Source organism: Prinia subflava, chromosome 10 (genome assembly GCF_021018805.1).
Source record: "Prinia subflava isolate CZ2003 ecotype Zambia chromosome 10, Cam_Psub_1.2, whole genome shotgun sequence".
In the NCBI taxonomy this organism is placed as follows: domain Eukaryota; kingdom Metazoa; phylum Chordata; class Aves; order Passeriformes; family Cisticolidae; genus Prinia; species Prinia subflava.
The window spans coordinates 4,140,750-4,165,936 of NC_086256.1; the positions used below are offsets into that span (position 1 = coordinate 4,140,750).

The 25,187-nt window shown below is 48.1% G+C and overlaps 1 protein-coding gene across 1 annotated transcript; it reads left to right on the forward strand.

Moving 5' to 3' along the window:
• Window positions 1–25,187, forward strand: FYB2 (FYN binding protein 2). The gene is made up of 20 exons (XM_063407003.1): window positions 1–126; window positions 4,067–4,757; window positions 5,728–5,922; window positions 7,077–7,110; window positions 10,666–10,754; window positions 11,483–11,511; window positions 12,055–12,086; window positions 12,885–12,969; window positions 13,246–13,399; window positions 15,232–15,352; window positions 15,445–15,488; window positions 15,774–15,843; window positions 17,676–17,759; window positions 18,961–18,989; window positions 19,720–19,780; window positions 20,296–20,388; window positions 21,994–22,078; window positions 23,772–23,928; window positions 24,571–24,604; window positions 25,044–25,187. Exons 1-20 carry the CDS (start codon window positions 118–120, stop codon window positions 25,051–25,053), a joined length of 2,106 nt encoding a protein of 701 aa, XP_063263073.1. The 5' UTR covers window positions 1–117; the 3' UTR covers window positions 25,054–25,187.

Genomic DNA, 25,187 nt, shown 5'->3' on the forward strand with positions numbered 1-25,187 from the left:
GGCTGGCTCCGCCTGCCCTGGGCTGGGCTGGCTGCGGGACGGGCACCGGGGCCAGAGCGGCTGCGGGACGCGGGACATGCGGGGCTGAGCCCCGGAGGCGGCGCGGAGCAGCGAGGGATGGAGCTGGTAACTGCTGGGGCTCTGCTCCTCTCTCCCGGCCCCGGGGAAGGATTTCTGCTCGGTTTTCTGCTGCTGATTCCTAGCTTGGGGGCTGTTCTCTCCACGGGAGCTGTTTATCCTGGGAGTGAGGTGCAGGCAGTCTGTGTGCAGACCTGTTCCATATTCACATTCCTTTGATATATACATGTGAAATAAGGACCCAGAGCTGAAATACTAGCTAAACCCGGGTTCTGATACAACCCCCGTGGTTGTATCAGATTGTGTGATTGCTGTCTAAATGTGGAGTAGTGTATCTTGGAGGAGCTAAACATCGTGCCCGAGCTGGGAGTGTGAAACTCCTGCCCCAAAACAGGGGCTCCCAGCACCTGCTTTCTTCCCCTCCTGCTCTGACACAAGCTGCAGTTGAACTTCTTAATGTAACAAGATGTAGACCTGGGTTTTATTCATTTATTTACTTGGGGAAAATAAATTTTATAAGTACTTATTTCTTTTGTTAGGTTAATGAGTCGATGGTATCTGCAGCGAGCTCTCCTCAGCCTGCCCGGGGTGCCTGGGCTTGGCTCCAGCGGTCCCACGCCAGGGCAGAGGGCAGCACAGATTAAACATTTACCCACCAGAGCTCCCTTGGGAATCAAGATAAAGAATGGAGTCAACCAGAAAAATTCCAGGAGGGGAACAGGCTGTGCTTCCTCTCGGCTGTCCAGCGTGCCGTGTCTTGAATGGGGTTTATCTTCCTGTGTTCAATCGTTTTAGAAAAGCAGCTTCAGGAAACTAAAGATAATTAGTTTTATTTAGTTAATTAATTGAGAAGGCTGTGGGGTGACCTAATTGCAGCATTTCAGTACCTGAAGGGGCTACAGGGGAGCTGGAAAGAGACTTTTGATAAAGTCCTGGAATGACAGGGTAGGGGGAATGGCTTCAGACTGAAAGAGGGCAGGGTTAGATCAGATATTAGGAAGAAACTCTCTTCACTTAGAGGGTGGGGAGGGCCTGGCACAGAGTGCCCAGAGAAGCTGGGGCTGCCCCATCCCTGGAAGTGTCCAAGGCCAGGTTGGATGGAGATATGAGCAACCTGGTCAGTGTCCCTGCTCATGGCAGGAGGTTGGAACAAGTTGATCTTTAAAGTCCATCACAGTCCAAACCATTCTGGGATTCTGTAACTCCCATTCCTTTTGGCTAGTCCAAGATATCAGCACAAACCTCCTGTGGTGCTCCTTCTAAAAGGTGCCCTTATCATAGGCTTAAGCTGAGCTTTATTCTGCTTCCTAGACTGATCTTGATGTTAGAAGAGCATTTTATTTATAGGGAGAAAATATGGAAAATTTCGCTGCCCCCTGACTCTGTAATGCTGCTGTCCCCTGGCTCCTTAATGCTCACAGCTTTCCGGCCAGTGGAGGTTTGCTTCCTTTCTCTCTCTTCCCCTCTCATCTCGCATGGGCTTTTGCCAAATGTAGTATTACTCACAGTCAATTATTTGGCCAGATGTAGCTGTAACACACATTGTGAGCTTTTGGCAGGCCTTTAGATTTAGGAGTGAATTCTCCCTGCCTGTCAGCTGGTCTGATTTTCAGGGGACCTGAGCCCTCCCTGGGCTCCTGGGACTCCACGTGTGTCCTGCCTGTGACCTGCCCAGCACTGTGTTCGGGCTCAGCATCTCCCTGGGCCAGCTGAAGGTGCGTGGATGGGACAGGAGAGCTGCTTGGAGGGGTTTGTGGTTTGAAACAGACCCAGCTCTGATGGAGAATCATCCCTGCAGAGACTGGGAGAACTCGCTGCCCCTTGGAGGGTCTGGCTGAGCTCGGCCCTGTGCAAGAAACAGCATTTGCAGGAGCTTTTTGGGGAGGGATGGGTTGCCCAGCTGGGTGTGGGTGTGCAGGAGTGGCCATGGGGTGCAGTTTAACCCCATCCACCCCAGCACTTCTCTGTATTTGGCTGGGGGCCACACTTGTCCCTCCTTCCCATGAGCATCCCATGGGGCTGGACTCTGGGGGAGCCATATCCTAGTGAGGGGCACTGGGAGTGCACTGAGCACAGATAATCTCCCTCTTAATTAGGCAAATCAGTTGTTTCAAGGCAAGAAGAATAAGAATTTAAGGGTGGAAAAGGAAAGCTCGAATCCATCCCACTTCAATTAAACTTAGTGCCAAGCTCATGACTGCCACAGCCCATTTCTGTCACAGCCAGTGCCAGGGAGAGGTCTGACCAAAAACCCCTGTGCCTGCCTCCCCGGGGGCACACTGAGACAAGCAGGGTTTCTTTTCCTTTCTCTTTTCTTTGTCTCTGAGGGTGCTGATGAGGAACTGCTTGCTCCAATAAACAAAATCATCCCAGGGAGATAAACAGCTCTGAACTCTTCAACCACTGCTGCAGCACATGCAACAGCTCCCTGCAATTGCATTAGGGCACCTCACTCCTTGATTTCCTGTCTGGCATTGCTGGAGGGGTCGGGTGCATGTGGGATTTTTAAATTTTTTTTATTTTTTTCCCCAAAACCTGATTCTTCCTCCATGCCCCTCTGGAAGCTCCCACTCCTGTGGCTCACTGCTAGATTAGCCTGTCTGGGCAGCTCACACAGCATCAGGCTGCTGACCACTAATATGAAATATAATTGGAGCAATTCAAACCTCTCCCCCAAGGGCTGCTTCTTTACATCATGTACTACCCTGTGAAAGTAATAAAGTCAGTGAAAGGGGTTATTCAAGAGAAATTGTCAGTGTTTAATAAATCGTGCAATTAAATGCAATAAAACCTCAGTATGCTATTCATCTGTTCTGTCTTAACACTTAAGGCTGGGGCTTTTTTCAGAATAACGAAGTTCTGTCCTAGATAATTTTTTCCAATTTCCTCATTAGACAGGTTCTCGTGAAGCCTTGTGCTGAACTAAGCTGCCAGAGCAGAGCACCTAATGTAATCATGGCATATAAAAAGTTATAGAGCAGTTCAAGGACTTAAGTAGCTCATAAATTTTTCTTCATATTTTCTCCCTAGTTCAGTTCAGGGCTGAATTTAAGCCACGGCACTGCAGGCAAAAATTGTGTTCCCTTTTATCCAGCGTGGGATGCTGGGATACAGGGGAGTGAGGGACTGAAACGAAATGTTCTTTAAGTGCCCTTTTGAACTGCACTGTCACTGATTTGCTCCTTTTCTTCAACAACCTGGGGTCTGGTGACTGTGTGGGAGAGGAATTGAGTGTCATGGCCAGTACCCATCACTGCACTGGGGGATGTTCTTGATATGTGTGCTATGTGTTTGGGTTGTGTGTGCTCTGCTTCCTGGAGTGGCATTAAAGGCAAGGGGAGGAACATCCAAAGAGCCTTGGGGACCCTGAGCTGAACCAGCACCGTGGAAGAAGAGCATTTTGTGCCAGGGGTCATTAGGAATGCAGCACTGAGGAGGATATTTAGTGCTTCTCTTCTCGTGGTAGAGTTTTCTCAAGGAGGATGGGGATGGGCTGGGCATGTCTGGAGCAGCACTGGCCTCTCCCCTGTTTGGTGCTTGTGTACTGAAAATAAAGTGCAGCTTTCATACCCAGCAGGTGCATAAACAGCATTGCAGCACCTGTGCCAGGAGAGCTCTAACCTTCAATTCAGTGTTTGCCAGATCCTCCCGAGGGAAATTCTCCATCACTGGGTGACACTGGGGAGAAGGAGGCATTTCCCCTGGCCACAGTGGTCCAGCTTGGTTTCTGTGCTGTGCTCCTGCATTTCCCCCCTGTTTTCAGCTCTCTTTTGTCTTCACCAGAAATGATTTGTGAGCCTTTGGAGTTTCCTTTGAAAGAGCAAATTCTCCTCTGCTGCTTTTAAATTTTCACCAGGATCGGCACATCCTTGGTGACCAAGGTTGAGAGTGCAGCCTGTTTCTCTCTGAAAACACCATGATTGTTTGAATTGCCTGCTGCCACCTCTGTAAGCAGCTGTTCTGTGCTCTCCTCTCTCCCCTCACCCAGGGAGGTGTGACTGACTTCAAAGCCCTCCGAGCAAAATTTCAGCATGACTCCAACTTGGCCAACAAGCTGGCACAGAAACCTCCCACGGAGATCAGCCCCAAGCCTGGCTCTGCAGGGAACACCAGGTCCAGCCCTCTGCCCCTGACTAAGAGAGAGGTGAAAGTGTCAGAACCTGCCCATCCCAGCTCCCAACCCCCTGTGCTCCCCTTGACCCAGTCTCAGGGTTGCAGGGAGCAGACGGGGAACAAGGGCAGCGCCTCGGAGCAAGGGCTGAGCTCTCCCAAGAGCAGCCCAGAAAAGTCTCTGCTGTCCCTTGGCACTGACCAGCAAGGACCAAGCCAAACAACTCCAGAGGACCCTCCACTCCAGGATTCTTTCCAGCGTGTCCTACAGATCTGGGAAGAGACTTTATCCCTCAAGGAGAAAACAAGTCCAAGAGTCCCAGCCCAGCGGGCGGTGAACCCGGCTCCTGCTGCATCAGGCAGGGACAGGATCCCAGGCTCTGGAAGCTCCCCTGTGCTGGACTGGCATGCCCAGAGGAAGGATGCTCTGCATGGCAGAGGGATAGCTCTTCCCCAGGCTCCCACAGAGCACAGGAGCTGTGATGGAGCAGGTGCTGAGGGGGTGGTGGCATCTGAGCTCTGCCAGTCGGGTTATCCTGCACCAAGAGAGCCGCCTCAGCAGCAGACAGGTATGGTGAGGTGCATTCTGAGCTCTGAATATATAAATATGGGAGTGGATAGGTGATCAGGAGACAGCAGCAGGAGAGAAAAGCTCCTAAGGGATGGGACCCTCAAACAAGAGGCCAGGCTGGTCCATTGGCACTCTCTGCTCTTGCTCTGGAAGCCCTGGAGATAAGAAATGGGTCTCAAGCTGCAGCTCCACTTGGGTAAGGGGAGAATTCCCTATATCCAACCATTTCTTTAAAAAAAAACCCTCACTCTAAGAAGTTGTCCACATTCTGAGAGTAGGATGAAAACTGAGGAGGCTGTCTTAGCTATGGTGTGCTTTGGCTGTTTGCAATCCCAAGGTAAATGTGACTTCACACAGACGTGAAAGGCTTGGCTGGTCTGCAAAGACAGTTTAAATCTAATTAAGAGAGCTTAAACCTGAATCCCACCCCCCAACCCTCCTGCACCCTCCCAGCTTTGCAAAAGGTCATATTTAAGATCTGAGAAGATATTTCTTAGAGAAACCGGTGCTGGGAAGCTCAGAGGCTGTGAAGTTCCCCTTGCTGACGTGACTGGGTGACGGGGCACTAAAAACCTTAAGGTTTTGTTTACCCTGGGAAGCCACCTCACCTGGGCTGAGCACTGTAAACACCCACAGCCCTAAATCCTGGCGGGTTAAGCTGCTATCTATCAGCACAGAAACAATTTTATATTTTTATTTATATTTTTTTATTTGGTATTTTATAATCCAGAGGAAGGGAGATGTCGAGAGCTGGGACCCCAGCATGGCTCACATGGTAAAAATCTGTAAAAATGGGCATTTCCATTTGTTCTGCTATTCTGGTGAAAGAGCCACTGTGTGAGGGGAACACTGGAACCAGGAGCAGGCAGAGCTGGTTAGAAATGTCAGTACAGCAACTAATGACCCTGCCTGGGTTTTTGCTTAAATCAGGGCTAATTGCTGCCTGTCCTTGTGCTTCTCTGGAGCAGAATTGGAACCTCCCTTCTGCCAGCCTGGAGCAGGAAAATGGTCTTACAGCCCTGGGAGCAAGTGGCCAAGGATGAAACCTCTCCCTTCAGCTGAATCCCTGGGTCCTGCCCCTGGGAAGCCTCCGAGACCCCCAAAGGTTGATCTCAGTGCTTTCCAAAGCACCATGCCTTTGGTCCACAGAGGAAATGAAACAAGTAAGAGATATTTAGTATTTTTTTTCCCCCTCAGGTCTGTTCCACAGCAAACGAATTAAAATGTGCAGGTTATTGACATCTGTAAGGCCGCGATTTCCAGCACACAGAAATCAGGCGTTGTTACTTGTTTATAACTTCTTCCTCAAACATTAACAGGAGCCCAGCAGTTTCAGTGGGGCTGATTTTTTGCCCTTGATCTGGAAAAGGGGTCTGGTTTTCCAGGCTGGATGCCATCCCATGCTCAGAAACCAGAAACCCTCTTCCCTCCCAACTGCAGCGTGCTGGGAGCAGTTCACAGCTGGCTGTAAAGCAGCAGCAGCAGCTGCCTGTGAGCTGGGCTGATCTTTATCACTCCTCCACAATGGGAAATGCCTTCACTCTGGAGCACACAGCTGTGGGAAGGCACAATAAAATTGTTAGAATATAGCCTGCTAATCCCTCCCCTCCCCACTTCTGTTTTAAATACAACAGAGGGCGATGCCGTGAAGTGTTCCGACATCAAGAAATGCAAAAGTTCAGTTTCCCATAATAAAACCTCATTGATGTTGCACAATACAATATTCTGGACCACTTATTAAGCTGCTAAGTGGTGTTTCTTTATAGATACAGCCTTAATTACAGCCAGATCTTTAGGCACAAGTTTTGATGAACTCAAAGGGAGCTGCTTTTGTAAGAAGGGCTCTGCTAAAGTCTCTTTGGCTTTACAGTGCAGTGCTTACTGGTGTGCCCTGGCTGTGATAGGAATGAGAGGGAAAGAGAGTTTTTCACTGAAACTCTTTTGTAGCCTATTTGCTTTTTCTAAATAAATTAATCTGGTGGGAGGGACTAGCTACATTTACATGCCATCATCTCCATGCCTTCACAGTATTATCTACTTCCAGAAAGCCTGAAGTTGCTGCCTGGAAATGCAAAATGATAATGACATAATAATGTGAAACAATGGAAACGTGAAATAATAATGACATAATAATGTGAAATAATGGAAATAATGATGGCATATTAAGGGAGCCACGTCCCCAGTTTGTGCTGGCAGTGCTGTGTCACGCCTGCCTTTGTGTGCAGCCAGGAAGGGCTGTCCCTGCCACTCCTCCCCTGTGCTCTGTGGGGCCTTGGGCTTGCCTTCCAACATTAATCCTCTGTGTCTTTGTGTGCAGCTGCTGGAGAAGAGGATTACCTGACCCCGGAAAGGTGAGCCTGGGGAGAGGCGAGGGGTGGCTCACAGCTGATGGGAACATCCCCATCCCATTTCCCCGACAGTCTGGAGGGAATATCCCACCCCTGGAGGCAGCAGCTTGCTCCAGGGGCTGTTCAGGGAAGTGGGAGTGTGCAAGGCCAGCTTGGATGGGACCCTAAGCAACCTGGTCTTGTGGAAGTTGTGTGGCAGAGGGAGGGTTTGGAACTGGATCAACCCAAGCCATTCTAGGATTCTGTGGTTGTGTGAGCCTACATGGCAAGTTCAAAGCTGGCTGGGATAGCCCTCTTCCAACAGAAAAAACTTCACCTCTCTTTCCTCTTGTGTGCTCTTAAAGCCTCGTGGAGAAGCATATCCACGTGTTTTTAGGTCTGGTTTAGCTGGTGGGGAGTAGAACACTGCCATTGCTTTAGCTGCACAGTTGTCACCCTCCGTGTGTTTTTTGCTTCCTGTTTGCTGTGTACTCAACTTTTGTGTTTTTAGAAAAGAAATGCTTTTGAAAACTGTTGCTGAAACAAGGCCCTGGCATAACCAGCAGGTGTTGGGGGTTTCTTTGCCAGCAGCAAAGGAATTTGTACTCCTGCAGATTCTGTGATGCTGTGTTTGTGCAGCCAGGGCACAGGAGCCACTGCCCTCCCTCCCAGCCCTTCAGCTGCCTCCACATGCTGAACTGAGGTTTTTATTGAGTGGTGGTCCAAAATCACTTGAGTTTGTCTGAAACAGCTCAAAAATCTTGCAGGCACAATTCTTCTGTATGCAGGGAGATCCTGACTTTTTCTGGTCTCTGACTTGCCATGAGTGCAGCAGCCTGGGGTTTGTACAACAAGGACAGCAAAAGTGGAGGAAAATATTCATACAAGTGTTTTGTTATAGCTGTGAAAAGGGAAAATGGAGCAGCTGAACCACAGTAAAGAGAGGGGAATTCTTAAAATACTTTCTGTGCCCAAACAACTCCTCCAGCTCTCCACAGCAAGTTGTTCTTGACATCATGAGGTGCTCCTGCCAGCATGGGCTGGTGTTAAAAGTTAACCTGAACTTGTCAGAAGAGAGCTGGTCAAAAAATGACCTCCTCCAAAGCTGTTCTGCACTGCAAGAAGCTGTTCTAGCAACGTAATGCTGCAGGATCTGCTGTCCTGCTCCAACACTTGTGATACGGTCTTTACAGTAGGTCACTTGTTAAATATTAACTGTCTGATAACAGGGGAAATTAATGAAATAACTCTGGCATAGAAGCAAAATAACAGCAGTCTGGGAACAGGAATTCCCCTCCTTGAAGGCTCACCTGGGGTGAAGTTTGGTCTCTTAGAGACCCTGATGGAGCTCCTTGTGCTGACTGTTCCTGAGCTCTGATTGCTTTTGTGGGGATAAATGGGCAGGGGGACCAGCAAAGCAGAGTCCCCAGGGCTGGGGGGCTGCAGGTGTTGGGAAAGACTGAACAGGAAAGCCTCATAAATATGATTGCTTGGCAAAAGATTTTGAGGATATGAAACCTATAAGTGAAATAGAAGTGAAGGCAAGTTTTGATGTATAAGATGCCAACTGAGTTACTGAACAACTGGAAAGACAAGAGTGAGCTGAAGGGAAGATCCCTCTTGATTGAACAATACCCTTAGCAAATTAAGGGATGCCAAGGGTCCAAAGGTCAGAGGGACCCTGCCAATGTGGCAGGGAAGAGAAAAAAAATCTAGAAAATAAGCTTGATTGTTTTAATAGTAAGAATTGTAGTTATAGTAGCAGTACCCTGTATACTTCAGTGTGTGCAGAAAATAATGAATAATCAATTTCTAGTATCTTAGGTGTTCAACAGAACAGGGGAAATGTTGGGAAAGATGGAACAGGGAAGCCTTATAAATATGATTGCTTGGCAAAAGATTTTGGGGAGTGAAGGTTGCTAGTTCCAGCTAGATCTGGACAGAAGACTCTAGACATGGTGGTGCCTTGTTCAGACTTGGGTGTTTATTATTTATTATCTAAGTTACATTCTCACGAGGTGTGAGCCCTGTCTGATAAGGCAAGGAAATGGCTACTCTAACTCATTTCAAGGACTTCTAAACCATAAGCAAAACCAATTAAAACCCGACACCTAAGTTATTTTATTTAGAACTCAATTAAAGATCACTCAATGTCTGCAATGCAGGCCTTCACTGACCAGCCAGAAAAGATCACCAAAACCCTATAAGAAGGAGAAGAAAGTGAAGAACACCCAAATCCCTCCACATTGTCCCTTATATATATTACTGTATTCCATATCCCAAAACCCCAAACTCTAAGTGTTTCACCCTGTGCCATTACACACTCCTATACAAACCACACACACACACTCCCAGTGCTGTCACCCAGTTTTGGAAGCTGAGTCAGTCAGGCCTCAGGCCAAAGTCAGTGCCCTCCTGAGGGTCACTGCATGTCAAAGCAGAAAGCCTGAGATTTTCAGCATCCAGGGTTCCAACAGGGCAGCCCCTGCTATCAGCACAGCCTTCTGCTTGGCTTCAAGGGTTGTTTCTTGCTCTGATTTCTCTGCTGCCAAAGTGCACCTTGAGTTCTTTGTTCCTTGTGTCCTGGTTTGCCCTTAGTCCTTCCTCTGTTGAGGCTGAGTTGGGACAGCGGGGTGATTCCAGGAAAAACAGACCCTCCCTGAGGTTTTCTGCACACTTTCAGTCAGAAGAGAGAAGTTTCTGCTTGGATTCTTTGTGGTGCTCTTTCCCCACCTTTCCCTGTCCCCCATGTGAGTTACAAGCTGTGTCTTGTGCCTCTGCTGTTCCTGCTACATTCCTAAAATACCAAAAGCTCCACCGCTGTGGGCGGAGGGGAGGGCTGGCAGATCCACCTGGGTAATTCAGGAATGCTGGATTCTCCCCCTGCACCTACTCCCAAAAGGCACCAAGGTGGATTTCTGGAGGAGGGAAGGACAAAGGAGGATGAGGAGATGGGAGCTGGACTCTGGAGCTCAGCACTGAGGCTGTGTGGTGCTGGGGCTGTGGTGCTGTCCCTCCTCCTGTGGCTGGCACGTGTCACCCACGGTGCTGGCACGGAGTGGGTGGCTTGGTCAGCTCAGGAGCAGGACCTTTAAACGTCCCCTCTGCTATCTCTGCTTTCCCTTTTTCTTCCCTTCCAGGAGAAGCCACGTGCCAAGCAGTGCCACTGGGAATTGTTATCAGTTTCAAAGTACCTCAGTAGGCTTGGAAAATTCTGTGCTCCGATTTCCTTGTTTTTTTGTGATTTGTTTTTTTTTTTTAAATTTTTTATTCTGTTTCCACTTGAGGATTGCTGTAGGCAGGAGGCTGTAACCCTGCTTTGAGCCCTCTAAATGCAGCCTGGCCTCCCAAAGGAGGAGCAGTGGGAGCATGAATTCAGGGGGAAGGTTCAGCTGAGCCCTGCATCTGTCACAGGTCTCCTCTCCCTCCCAGGAATTCCTGATTTCACTTTGCTTTTTTGTAGGCTCACTATCAAAGCACTTGATTTCCTTGTCCTTAAGATGAATTATATTTTTTTTTCATGCTACTAAAAGGGACAGGAGAAAAAAAAAATCTTTTCTCTCTTTTTTATCTTCTCAGTGCTCAACTTGAAGAGCAGAATAATTATGAAGAAACCCCAATGTACTTGAATCAGTCTGGGGACACCACAACCTTGTGTGTCATTGAAGGTACTTTGAAAGGCAGGACTGTGAGGTGAATTGCATGCTAGCTGGGGGAAAAAAGCCTTTAAAATAGGAAATAATGCAGTTTCTTGTTGAGAAAAGCAGCTGCACAGTGGTCTGGGAGAACAAGTATGACTGTCCTGGCCCTCTGTGCAGTGTGAAGACACTGGGGCAATGACAAAAAAAAAGTCAAAATTTTGGGGGTAAGATGATGTTTACAGTAAAACTCAGTGGGGAATATCATAAGACATTATGAGGAGAATAAAGAAGGAGATAGTGAGGCAAACCTCAGCATCTTCCTGGGAACAGAAGGCCACAGACTGCAAGACTTTTCCAGGTCCATCAATATTTTTTTCCCAGTACAATTTTCTCTATCAAAGGTGCCACTACCCTGCTTTTACATTTTCCAGTGTTGCCTCTTTTGGGGAGGTTATTTCTGTCACGTGCACGGATTTTTTCTCCCAGAGGGAAAGGAGCCAAACAGCTCCCCTGGGGGGGACTGCCACAGCCCCCTGGATTCCACAGATCCCTCAAAACTGTGGCCAGTCAGGCTTGGGGCTGCAGCCCCCTGCATTTAAACCAGTGCCCAAATAGCAGAGAGGAGGAGCTGCAGGACATGGTGAATGTCCGTGGTGAATGTGAGCATCCCAACTGAAGCTGAGTTTTGCACCTGAAAGTGCAGTGACTTTAACATGGACTGAAAATTAATACCTGTTCATAAATATCTTTCCTAGTACCCAAGGCAGAGCCTCAAAAACACAAGGTAAGTGTCTTGAAAACTTCCAGTATCTGTGTTTCTTACCCGCCAAGAATTTCTCTGTGTGTTGTCTGCAAAGACTCTCACAAAATAAATGAGAAATTGCAGAGAGGACACAAAGACTAATGAGATTCCCAAATATACCAGTGGGAAGTGTCAGTTCCCTTGATTTCCTCTGCAGAAATGTGAGGAAGTGATAACACCAACGGGATGGATGTTGGTGGTAGACCAAGTGTTAAGTACCAACACCAAGAATGTGAGTTTTTGGAGAAAAAAAAATCCACTGAAATGTTCAATGACCAGTAGCTTCACTGGGCCAACCCTAGCACTGTTTTTTTATTATCCCTGTACAGTTTGTCAGTGTGTGTATCCCCTGTCCTGCAAAGGAGATGAAATATTCTTGTCTGATGACTATTCCAAACATAAAATACTTCTGGGCTTTCTGAAGAAATATTTCTTTAAATGCTACTTGACAGTTGAGGCCTTGTATGAAAGCTTGACTGCTGAGAAAAGCACAGTGGCTGAAGGCTTTCCTCTTCTTTATTCTAGAAACAGAAGACTTCTCCCTTTGCCAAATCCAGGTAATTTCCTTTCCTCTCTCTCAAGCTTCTTCTAGCCCCACAACTGATTCGGGTCTAGGAATTGAATATTGTAACACTCAGTAAATAGAAAGAAATGTCATTTATTTCATGACCAAGACAGCGTGGATGATGCTTTTCTATGCCAGCACTCATGTTTCTAAGATTGTTTTCATTCTAAAGCATATCTGGAGGGCAGACTGTGAAAGATTACACTGTCTATTCCTGCAGAAACCTGAGCAGTGTGAACAGGGAGAGTTGTGAGGCTCTCAGACTGGGGCACCTGGTTCTAGGCCAAGGCAAGGCCCATTCTGAATTTCACCCTACAAATGTCACACTTTTTGCTCCTTGTGGTGTGTATTTATGGTCACTGTCTGAAGGTTGGGTTTTTTGGTGGTGATGGAAGAGTTATGTGATAAAAAAGGGTCACTCTTGTGGGAAATCATGCTGGCAAAAAAAAAGGTATCAAGTCCTGCATCCTGTTGCTGTTTGCTCTTCCCTAAATCTCAGTGCAGTGTGGTGAGAGGGACCTCGTGTGAGCTACCACACATGGAATGTTTGTTCCCTGCTATGAGGAAACAATCACATTAATTTGTCTCTCTTCCCAGAATGATTTGTAGTATCCCTGAGTGGCCACTAAATCCTGTAGATTTGGATTTGCTCTTACTTTACTGGTGGCCATTTGGGCACCCCTCTCATTCAGAGGGAAAATAAACTCCTTATTTGGGCACTGTCATGAGGCAACGTGTTTGTGGCTTTGCTGAAGTGTGCTGAGCTCTCTCCCATTTCTGAACATTTCAGTCCAGAAGGAGCTCTAATAAAGGATGAAAAAGAGGGAAAACCAAGCCATGAAAGAACGAAACTGGAAGAGAACAAAACTTTCAAGGTATTGTATCCTTAATTTTAATAGTTATTCTAGGATGTCTCTTGTCCTGTCCTCCCTCTCTTTGGGAAAACAATTGATCCCAGGGGGTTCCACCTCCTCCTTTGCTTGTTCATCACTCAACTGCTCCAGCCTGAAATGTTGATGGAGAAGGGTGTGAAACTGTTTTAAGCCCACAGATAACTTACATTCTTGTGGATGAATAGATGTATAATAAAGATATATGTTAGAAAGCTGTTTCTAAGGGCTGCATTGACCAACCCAAGTGCTTGATCCCAGGCAGGTGGAAATGAGTACATGTGTCCCACCAGCCGTGCCAAGGCAGATGGCAGAGGTGGGCTGGAGGTTCTGCAAGGGCAGCAGGATGTGACCAGACCCCAAACTGCAACGTACCCAACCCCACCAGGGCTGGCAAAAGACAGAGCAGAGCACTGTGAGTATCTCATTGCACCACTGAGTGTTTCCTCAAGCCCCAGCCCCATCTGCTGCCCAAATGTCTCTTCCATATGGGAAATAACGTTAAATTTGGATGCAACTCTTGAACCAATTCAGTTAAACCAGGGCAAAAGGTTGCCTGAGCGTTTGTATTCTGGTCTGAATCATTTATTTTGGCTGTGCAAATAGCTTCCTCTGTTGGTTAACCATCTGCACAGCTCCGGCCGAGGTGTTTGTTTTCCTAGCAGATTGCCCTTATCCGTGAGAGCTGAAATCCATCTCCTCTGCTCCCTGTAATTTATGGAGTCTCAGGAAAGGGGCTGGCTAAGGCTTGGGACAGAAATACACGCGAGCAGGATGAGAGTCTGTCCCTCACTGAGGTGGATGATGGCTCCTTGCTCCATCCCCTCATGGTGCCAGCCTGACTTTGGGCTCCTCCTCTCAGGATACCCTGAGGCAGTGACCAGAGCTGCTGACAGGCACCTCAGCTGCTCAGTTAAACCAGATCACATCCCCTCTGTAAGCAGAGGTGTGCAACTTCAGCTATAAATGTTCATGGGCTTACTATTCTGCAAAGGCTCTGCAAGCCACTGGTGTGATATGGCAGCGTTTCAGAGAAGAAAGAGATAAAAGTAGCTCTGCTGGGCTCTGTGGGCAGACCAGGAGGGTGAAGGAGAAAGTGTAAATTGACTGTGAGTGTGGTTATTTTTATTGGTGTGGTTCTCAGGTATTTCTCCTTTTTTTTAATTATTTTAAATCACCTCATAATAATTTTCTGGTTTGGTTGGTGTCTGTTTCTGTAAAAGATCTTGCTGGTTTGCTTGACCTTCCAACAGCTGGAGGTAATTTCTGTTGGGATTTTTTTTTTCCAAAGCACTCCTCGTGAGCCTCCTGCTTCAACAGAGAGGCTAATTTGGAGAATTGTTTGGTCCACACCTGGCTGCTTTTCTAATTCACTGAATTTGGATGTTTTGCAGAAGTTTTGGTCTTTAGCTGGATCATATTGAGGTGGTGCCTGTGTCCAGCAAGATCTACTGCATGAATCAGAATGTTTTGGGTTGGAGGGACCTTAAAGATCCTCTCATTCCACCCTCTGCCATGGGCAGGGACACTTTGCACTATTCTAGCAACCATTCTAACCCAGCTCAAGCTGCTCCAAGCCCTGCCCAGCCTGGCCTTGCACACTCCCCATGTTCATTTACAAACACTCTCTGCTTTTATTTGTGTGGCTGTATTTCTGCATTGCTCCAACCCTCTTAAATCAATTTTAAGGTTTTAACACTGCCACTTAAGAGTTCTCCAGTAATAACCTGTTTCTAACCTCATGAGGTGCAGCTCCCAGGCTTGATTCCAGCCCCCAGTGAAATCCATCTCAGGGATGCTCCTCCTCCTCCTTGGGTCCTTTCCAAGATGTTGATTTACAGGTGTATTCCAATGGACTGGTTCATTATTTGGATCTTAACATTTCCACCAACCATGCCAAGCTTTCCCTCCAATCACTTCTCTGGAGATCCAAGAATAATCTCCTGGACGCTTTTAGGTGAGGAAGATTTGGGTCAGAGCTGCCACAACTGAAAAAATCGACAGACATTTTGAGTTTTTTACACATAAAATATTTTTGTGACTTTTAAAAGCTTTAAAGCTAAAAGCTTTGAAAACCGTTCACTTTTGTTTCTTGAAGTGTCTCAGAGCAGAGAGTTTCCTGGACTCCTGGAATGAAAAACACATCTGCAGGCTCTTATTTGTTGTGTTACCCTCAACAGTTGTCCCTTTCTCTGAGAGAAGAGTTTCAGAGGAGCTCCTGGAGCAAAGGTCCTTTCTCATTTCCAGGGCACGGTGTGGGTGTTGGTGCTCCAAGGCCAGAAGGAACAGCCTTGGACCCAACCCCTTGGCAGTGTCTGCAGGCAGCAGAGGACATCTACGATGACATTGAGGAGCTGCAGGACAGACTGTGAGTGTGACCTGGCAGTGCCTGTGTCTGTGAAATGTCATTTAGAACCTCTCCTGCAGCAAACCCCAGCATGTCACACTTGTGTCTTCCAGCAGCCACGGCTCAGACGCCTCAAGTTCCTTCACTTCAGACAGCAGTAAGTGGGGAAGCTCAAACAGAGGCTGCTTTTAGTCTGGGCTGGTCCCTGGGAGATGCTGGGAATGGTTTTGTTTCACTTTCAGCATCCACAGTGTCTCCTTCTGGCCGGGTTTCTCTGGATTCCCATTAGAACCAGTGGGGAGCAGTGTACATGTCTAGCATGGAATTCATTTGAGCAGCCCTGAAGCCTTTGTAAGAGTAAAATCTAAAAGGCCTGGGTGCAGTTTGTCCTGCAAACCTCACCTGGTTGCTGCTTGTCTTAGTGGCTGCCTTTTTTTTTAAGTTTCAGGAAACAGCAATGAGGAAACATATGAAGATGTTGAGATTGGGGGTGATAACCCAGCAAAACCAGAGTAAGTTGCAATTTCTTAGCCTGTATTTTGAAATTCTGACCGTTCAGCCTCAATCTCACATGCCAGCTACTGGCTGGAAGTCTTTTGTTTTTTATCCTGACTCAACTGCAGAAAAGTTGTTGTGTGGGTGGGTTTCTTCCCTTCTTCCTCCCTCTTTTCCCTTTGGCTAACACTTAGGGAGCAAAATGTCGTTACCAAAATTATTTCCCAAAGCAGTGAGGGGGATTTTTTCTTCCTGTAACACCCTCCATCCTCTGGAAATCCTGCCCTCCCAGACCTCTTCCTGCACTGAGCCCACAGGACAGTCTCACTTGCCTTCTCTTGATTAAAGGTGTTGCTCAGCTGTAGCTGAGAATTGGCACCTTTTTTGTGTGTGCCAAAAAAGGTGACACTCCAGGGACAAATTGTCCCCCTGAAAACAGGACAAAATGCCCACATTTGAGATCACAGAAGGCTGGGGAAGAACCTGATGTGCTGTAACTGGCAACCTGCTCTTTTCTATGTGGCCTCTCGGGATATTTGCTTCCACGAGGTGTGTTACAAAACCAATGAGTTTTGCAGCCTCAGGTTTCCTGGGCTTCCCAAACGGATTAAGAGGTGTAACCTGGAGTGTAGTTGTGCTTTGTGTGCTTCCCCACCCTTGTGCAATAAAAAGGTGCCTTTGTAAGGAAAACAGAGACAGCCTTTGGGGAAGGCACACGTGGCACAGAACTGCTTGGAGAGCAGCTGGTGGCTCTGCTGAGGAGCAGCGTGGCAGGAATGACAAGGTGCTGTTCCTCACTGTGCATCTGCTTTTCCCTCACGGATGGGAGGCTTGCACTGCCCTGCATCTGGATCCCAGCCCAGCTTCCGTGTGGATGTAGAGCCTGTGTGTGACACAGAGGGAGGGAAAAGGGGGGAGCTGAACCCCCGGAGCTGACAGGATGGTTATGGAAAGATGGAAGTGTCATTTCTCTGCAAATTGTCCGTGGGAGTGGCGTGCTGGGGGTGCAGCAGCTCCTCCATCCAGAGGGGAGCACATTCCCAGATGGATCATGCACATCCCCACTCCCTGGGCAGCCCATCCGTGCCTCTTCCTCACCCTCTGCACATGGGTGCAGAAATCAAACCCTCTTGCTGATGCACAAAGGGAGCAGTGCACCTTGCTGGGGCTGCAAAGGAATTTCAAGACCTTTTGGGACCAAATTCACAGGTTTCAGAGGCCAGGCTCCTAATCCCCAAACCAGCCCTTCTGTGATCTCCCTATTGATCCCAGGGGCAGGATTAAGTGTGCTGAGACACATAAAGGGGTTTTTAATGGTCCTTGTGCAGGGGTAATGGCCCCCAGGGGAGGATCCTGGTTGCTTGCAGATACTTTACAAGAAAACTGCTGTGTAGATTTGCAACTCTTTGTAAACTTCAGAGAGAAGTGTGTGCTGTGGGCCTCCTCAAGGACACACACAGCAGAAATGTGTGATGGAGGGTGGCCCCTGATGTCTCCTTTAATGGTCACTGCAATGCTTCTGGGCAATGCTGCCCTTTCCTCAGGAATTTTCACTCCAAAGAAAGCTTGCCCCCCCTTTAGTTGTTGGATCAGAGAAAAACAATTTCAATTAACACAGAAAAGTTTAAGGCTAAGCAAAGATATGACTTGGACCTAATTATTAAGCATCTTTTGCTATGTTGGTGCTTATCCCAGTGAGTCTGTCATCCACAGGATGCTGCTAGCACTTAAATTCTTCTGAGCTGAGGTCCAGGGTCTGCTGCCCTTCCTTTCTCTGCCTCAGGATCTCTGGGGCTGCTTCTGCACCTCGTGCCTCTTTTGATTTAAAACCTGTTTCTCTTTTGGACAGAAGAGAAAAACAGAAGAGATTTGGAAACCTGTTTAAGATAGAAAAGTTGAGGCTGAACAATTTCAGGCTCAAGGACAACCTAAGGTAAGAAAATGTTGGTGGTCCCACCCCTTCCTCCTTCAAACCTGAACATTTCTCTTGGCAATTATTTGAGAGCAGGAGGTCTAGGAGTAAGGAACACAGCTCTTTTTTTTTTGGAAACTTAAGCCAAAAGTGTTTCTATCAACTCACCAGGAGCTACTATGGCAGATGTGGCCAATTGTCCATCTGTGCAGCCTCTGCAAAATCTCTGGCAGCAGGAATCTCCATGGTCCTACAGCAGTTTCCAGGTTTACATAGACAGGTTTTGGCACCTTTCTGATACCTCAGCATGACACAAGGTGCATGAGGGAATGCAGAAAGCTGATACCTGCTGCCTTGACCTGTGAGCCAGGATTAGGGACGGCCTTGCTGATGTGGGGCTTTATTCCAAGTCCCACTCAGAGCCAAGCTGGCAAGAGCATCTGCTGAAGGAGTTTAGCAGCGAGTTTTCATTCTAACAGGGTAGAGAATATTGTATAACTTCCTAGAGTGCCTTTTTGGGTACTCTAATATTCAAAACCATCAGTAAGTTTCCAGGGAAATTGCCTTTTCCTCAAGTGTGCAGAGCCTGTCCTCCACTTCTGCCTCACCCTGTGCATGGTGCCTGAACTCCAGGAAAATGCTGCCTTTTCTCATTTCTTTGGAAATTCCAGGTTGAACCTTTCCTCTTTTATGTCAGGAAGGTTTTTTTTCCTTACAAACCTTTTTCACATGAGATGCCCTTCAGTGGCTCCTTCAAATATAAATGTCATTATAGGGAAAGACCCACCAGGCTTTGTGCCATTCTCTTGTCTCAAAGAACCCTTGAAGCTCCTGAAATCATCTTAGATATCTACAGACATTGTCATATTTGAACTCCTGGACTACCCCTGATATTTGCAGTTACATGAAGGAATTACTACTGACTAAAAGTTCCAAATGTCCAGCAACCCCTTTGCTGTTGGGAAGGGCAGCAGGAGTTTGGGCTGTTCTTTGGATGCAGTGTAGACCTTTCCTGCTTGATGAGCACATGGCTTTTGTTGCTGTCAGGATGGAAATGCTTATTTAAGCAAGGGAAAGGCTGTTGGTGCTATGGAGCCCATGCACCTTGACCTGTCTCTGTCACCTCAGCAGCATCACTGACAGCTTTTTGGGTCTCCTCACAGCTTTTTGGGCATTGCTGGTTTGCAGGTTTGTTTCTAAAAGCCTTTTTTTCTGTCCACAGACTGGTTTCCATTTCAGTACCAAATTTAGGTAAGCACATACCTGTACCTGACTCCTGGGGATTTGTGTGTGTTCTGAGAGGCAAATGCTTTTGTACAATCACCTTGGTGCACTGTGCCTTTCTGAAAATCATGTGTTGTGGCAGCAGGGGCTTTGAAGACCCGATAGAGATTTGTGTTTCATTTGAGGGTGTGGGTTTTCCTCATTTTTGGGTGGTTTTGCTTTAAAGAAGAGCATTCCTGCTGCAGATCTGGAGATACCCAGGAAGGTAACATGGGAAACAGTCCCTGCAGGACCCCTGCTCCCAGGCTGGCAGGGGTGTGTGAGCCCAGGGCACTCCAGCAGCTCTTTGTAAAACCCTTTATGCCTGCCTGCTGGAGGGTCAAGCTCATCCTTTACAAAAATGGGGTGAGGACAGCCTCAGCCTGGAGGAGGTGCTGGAATGAACCTACCCAGGTCCTTGTGTTGGGAACCCTGCCTGGGCTGGCTGCAGTGCAAGGCTGGGGCTTTGCTGCTGCTCCTGCTCCCTCCCTGGAGCTGGATGGCCAAACCCATGGAGAAAGCTGACCAAAAACACAGCTAACCCAGCCCAAGCATCATTCATTGTGCTGGACCTTTGGTGGGTGTTTGGGAGCTCAGAGGCTCCTTTGGGTTCAGCAATGAGCAGCAGCCCAAATTGTCCTCTGCAATAGATTACTTGGAGCACCAGGCTCAGAGTGACATCTCCTAATCCTTTTCTGTCCTGCATTTTGGTTGACAGCAGCTGTCTCCCAGGAGGAAAACGTGTATGATGATGTCGAGGTGGGGCAGAGAGAGACCAGGTGAGGAGGGTGCCCTGTCCTGGGGGTGTCCTCAACCCAGGGAGATTCTCCTCCTGGCACAAACCTGTACCTGGTGCTGTAACCCACTGAGGGCCACGAGCTGGTTGGGATTCAGTCCTCTGGAGACAGTCCAGGTGCCCTCCCTGTGTGTGTTTAATTTGGCAGGATATTCCCTCGCTGTTACCCGGTTAGCACCAGAGACGTGAAAGGGAGAGGGCAGCTCCCTGGAACACGTGAAAAATCAGGTCTTTTTCCTAAGGAAGGAAAACCCCATCTCCCAGACCCGATCGTCAGCCCAGTCCTGGCAGGCTCCTTGTCAGAAAAATTGCTTTTAATAGGAACAGCGTGTGCTGGTGTGCTGCTGCCAGGCGATTGCGGTGGCTGCGCGTGCTGGTGTAAATCACTGCACGTGTGTCTGCATTTCTGTGGGGGGAGAGGGAGGAGAACCACGGGCCTGGGGAGGGGGCACGATCTGCTGGGGAAAACCTGAATTCCTGCGTGTCTGCTCCTCTCAGGGGGAAGGAGGAGAGGCACAGAGTCCGGATGCCAAGACTGCGGGCGGTGAAGGAGTACAAGGACAAAAGGAAAAGCATCGACGGCGTGGAAAGGTCTTGATTTCCATTCCGTGTTCCCATTCTGTCTGGCTTTGCACGTCTCTGAGTGGTTTCAGGAGCGGGATGTCCCTGATTGCACAGACATTTTGTGGTTGTTCATAGTCCAGGGTCCTTTCCTTTGAAGCCAGATTTCAGGAATCTTTGCAGAAAATGTCTCAAGGGTGAAACAAACTCCTGGATCTGAACTGAGGGCAAAGGGGGATACTCAGAGGTCTTAGCATGAAGTCTCGTCATGACTTTCCACAGAGCTGAGACAAGAAGTTGTTACTTGCTGTATATTTTTTACTATTTTAGTAGGTTTAGATTAGATTTTAGGAAAGAATTCCTGGCTGTGAGGATGAGGAGGCCCCAGCACAGGTTGCCCAGAGAAGCTGTGGCTGCCCCTGGATCCCTGGAAGTGTCCAAGACCAGACTGGATGGAGATTAGAGCAACTCATTCTATGATTCTATAATTCTTATGATTTTGGCAAGAGCCTTTCATCTTAAAGTATTGATTATTTGGTCTTGATTGCATTGACTCTTGCTGTCCCATTTGTGCATAAAAGAATTTTTTTTTAATTATTTTTTTGTTACCAGTGCTACAAAAATTCACATGGAAGTGGGAGATTTCCTTTCCCTCTTAGATCATAAAAATGTGCACCACAATGACCTTTTTCATGACCTAATACTAGGACTTCAAATGTAAATCAAAGACCCATTTTTCAGGTTCTCACCACAGAGTTCCTGCATGGAGCTGCTCAAACATCACTGGTTGTGCTGTGCAAAGTCACAGGTACAGCTTTCCAAACCATCAGGGAGTCCATGCAATTTCAACTTTCCCTTAGAGGTCACAGGTCCAAGGAGGAACCTCTTCACGGCTTAAATGTCTCTAATTTCAGCTCTTTTCCCCCTTCCTCTTTAAGTGCATCAAAATGAGCCAAGGATGAATAATTTATTACAAACGGGTGGGGGATTTTTTTGTTTGGTGTTTGTTTCCTGTCTTAGTTTTAAAATGAATGCTGCAGCTGTAATTTTGTGTATCAGAAAGAGTGGCATCCCCATATGCAGGGAATGCCCCACTCCCTTTAAGTGGGCTATAAGAACTTGTTTTCCTCTTTACAGTGCCATATAAATGTCTGCTTGGGAGACTTTCTCCTCCATGTGCAAAAAACCCAAAGAACATCTGGAGAGCTGTGTCAAACCCCACTTCTATAAATGACTCAGGATGAGAGTTATCTGGGGACCCTTTATTTCTGAGTGTAAATAAAACCAGAAGGAGACAAACTGCTAGGGGAAAAGTGAATTGTTGACTTGCATAAAAACGGGGCTGATTTAAAACACTCAATAGAGTTTATTTGTTCCCATGCTGCTTACAGACCAAAAAAAAAATTATCCCAAATGGAGGTACAAAATGGCTCCAGTTGTGCCTCACTAACAAATTTGAGTTGTCTATTCACCCTTTTCTGAGAAACAGGAATATGAACAGTGTGCTTTGCTATTCCAAAGGTTTCTTGCAGACAAGGCTGGGTTTAGGCTCTGGGTTGCAATTTCAGATGTGCCAGGGGTTATTTTAATGGAGCTCAGAAGTGCATGAGTGTGTGTGTGTCTCTCTTGTTGCAGAAATATCTTCAAATTCAAGAAGGGCAGTGAAGAGAAGAGCAAGGAGATGGACAAAGAAGAGAAGCTCTTCAGAGAGACGTTCATGGTGCGTGTCTTCTCAGTTGTGTCAGGGGAGGGAAGCAGCTCTTTTTAAAATCACATGTTGCTGGTCCTCAGCTGTGCTGGGGAAGTTGTCCCCTGACCTGTTGCCTTCTTGTTTCATCTGGGGTTTCCAGAGGAGAAAAGCAGCTCTGTGATTTGCTTAAAAGACACCTGGAGGAACCTTCTTGGTCCTCAGCTGTGCTGGGAAAGTTGTCCTGATGCCTTAGGATTTAGCTTTTATACTTTTCAAATCCTGTACTGCATTACTGTATAACTCCAAATTCCATTTAGAGTGTTAGTTACAGTCTTCTCATTTTGGTCAGACAAAACAATCCCTCTAGACCTGATAATCAAGGATGCCCTACTGCCTCAGGTCCCAAAAAGTGTAAACAAAAGTGAATTGAGGGGGAGCAAACTGGGGGTAAATGACTTCATTACCTGAAGCCCTAATTGCAGGATTAACCCCTGGTATGTAAATGTACCAAACTTGTAATTGTCTTAAAAACTTGTGACCATTGTCCAGCTTGGGTGTAGCCTCTGGGAGGCTTCTGACTGCCCAAGGTGAGCCTATTGAAGGGCTTTATTAAATACCCACTTTTATTCTCTTAGATTTGTTTAGCCTCTGTTTTAGGAAGCCACTTCAAGGCATCAGTCCCACCTGTTGCCTTATCCCTTAATCTGGATTATCTGGGGCATGGCTGGGGTTTTTCTCCCTCCCTCTCCCCAAAGCCTCACAACAACAAGGAAGGACTTTGAGATGCTCAAATCCATCCGGAGCAGGCAGCGAGGCTGGTGAGGGGCTGGGAACACAAACCCTGTGAGGAACGGCTGAGGGAGCTGGGGGTGTTCAGCCTGGAGAAAAGGAGACTCAGAGTGACCTTATCACTCTGTACAACCTCCTGAGAGGTGGCTGTGGCCAGGTGGGGTTGGTCTCTTTCTCCAGGCAGAACAAGAGGACACAGTCTCAAGCTGCACCAATGGAAATACAGGTTGGATATAAGGGAAAAGTTTTTTACAGAAAGGGTGATAAAGTACTGAAATGGCCTGCCCAGAGAGGTGGTGGAATCACCATCCCTGGATGATGTCTTGGGAAGGTTGACCTGAAACAGAGGCTAGACAGAGCTAGAGAATAAAGCAGATATTTATTGAAAGGCCATGAGGGTACACCTTGGGCAGGACAGGGCCTGACCAGGGCTACACGCAAGGTGGACTTAGAATGGTCACAAAATGGACAGCCAGTCATGAGGTCTCACACTTTGATAAGTTTTGGTCCATTTGCATATTGGGGTTAATTGTTCAATTACAGCTTCAGGTTGTGAGGTCCCATCCCTGTTGTTCCTCCCTTCAGTCCACCATTGTTTGTGCTGTTGGGCCTGAAAAGTTGTCCTTGGTCTCCAGCAGGAAAAGGATTTATCTCCCTGCTCTGTGAAGAGAGCTTACTAGCACTAAATAGGAAGCTCAGATCTACACCCCTAGGCAGCACAGGATCTGAAAAACATGGAAGTTAAAACTTAAGGCATTGGGTTAGGGTTAGGTCTGAATGCCATGGTCTAGTTGAGGTGTTAGGCCATGAGTTGGACTCGATGATCTTGAACGTCTCTTCCAACAGAATCACTTGATTCTGTGATTCTGTGACAGCCCACCCTGAAATCTCTCCCGTCAGACAGAGTAACTGCTGTCCTCTCCCTGCCCCGCAGTACCACCGGGAGATCCGCGTGCTGGCCACGGCCACGGCCCAGCGCTCGGTGCCCAGCCAGCGCCGCGCCGACCTCCCGCTGACGGCCGGGGAGCAGCTGGAGGTCATCGAGGCCGCACAGGGCCACGCCGTCATCTGCCGCAACGCCCAGGGCCGATGTGAGTCCCTGGCCCCAGCTCGGGGTGACAAACCGCCCCAGCTCAGGGTGACAAACTACCCCTGAACCGCCCCAGCTCGGGGTGACAAACCGCCCCAGCTCGGGGTGACAAACCGCCTCCAAACCGCCCCAGCTCGGGGTGACAAACCGCCCCTGAACAGCCCCAGCTCGGGGTGACAAACCGCCCCAGCTCGGGGTGACAAACCGCCTCCAAACTGCCCCAGCTCGGGGTGACAAACTGCCCCAGCTGGGGGTGACAAACCGCCCCCGAACGGCCCCGGCTCGGGGTGACAAACTGCCCCCGAACCGCTCCAGCTCGGGGTGACAAACTGCCCCCGAACTGCCCCAGCTCAGGGTGACAAACTGCCCCCCGAACTGCCCCAGCTTGTGGTGACAAACCGCCCCAGCTTGTGGTGACAAACCGCCTCTGAACCGCCCCAGCTCGGGGTGACAAACCGCCCCAGCTCGGGGTGACAAACCGCCCCAGCTCGGGGTGACAAACCGCCCCAGCTCGGGGTGACAAACCGCCCCAGCTCGGGGTGACAAACTGCCCCAGCTCAGGGTGACAAACCGCCCCCAAACCTTGCTAGGCCTCATGCTCGCGATTTACTGATTCCTTGCCTCTCTCCTCCTCCTCCCTCAGATGGGTATGTTCTGGTGGAGCACTTGAACTTCAGGTAAACTCGGATTTTTTTATTTATTTATTGTGAGGCGTGTTTTCCGCTCTTTCCTGTGTGGAGATAGCTGGAGGAATGTACTTAAAGCTTCTGAAGGCGGGGGGAGTTAATGTAAACAGCCGGTATTAAATATGAAATAGCTGTTTCCAGTTTTGCTCTGCCACTGGACGAATTTCCAGTCCAACTGCAGCTAAAAAAAGCCCTGTCCAGTCATGACTTGTATAAATCGGAGATTCCTGACTTGCCTTCAGATCTGCCACATTAATCCACATCTGCTGCAAACATGGCCCACTCGGTGTGCCTTGCCTTGCCAAAACACACCCTTAAATTCCCTGCTGCAGCACTGCCTTGCATGCTCATGCATAATTCATACAAATGAGCCTCCTCTTACCCAGGTGGCCCTTGCTGGGAAAATTTCTTCTTTTTCTCTTTGAGACAGACAGTACTAACTGCCCTGAGAGCTGCTCTCCCCTGGAGCATCCCTGAAGATCTCTTTTGTGCTCCCTGCATCCGTGACAGCCCTTGTTGGTCAGCTGTGGGGTGATGATGGGAATGTAAATAAAGCTGGGGTTTTTTTACTCTG

Excerpts from the sequence above, each read along its gene's own strand:
- FYB2 (XM_063407003.1), top strand. Across the intron at positions 11,512-12,054 it reads CAGAGCCTCAAAAACACAAG|AAACAGAAGACTTCTCCCTT; the intron begins GTAAGTGTCTTG and ends TCTTTATTCTAG. Across the intron at positions 15,844-17,675 it reads GATAACCCAGCAAAACCAGA|AAGAGAAAAACAGAAGAGAT; the intron begins GTAAGTTGCAAT and ends TCTTTTGGACAG.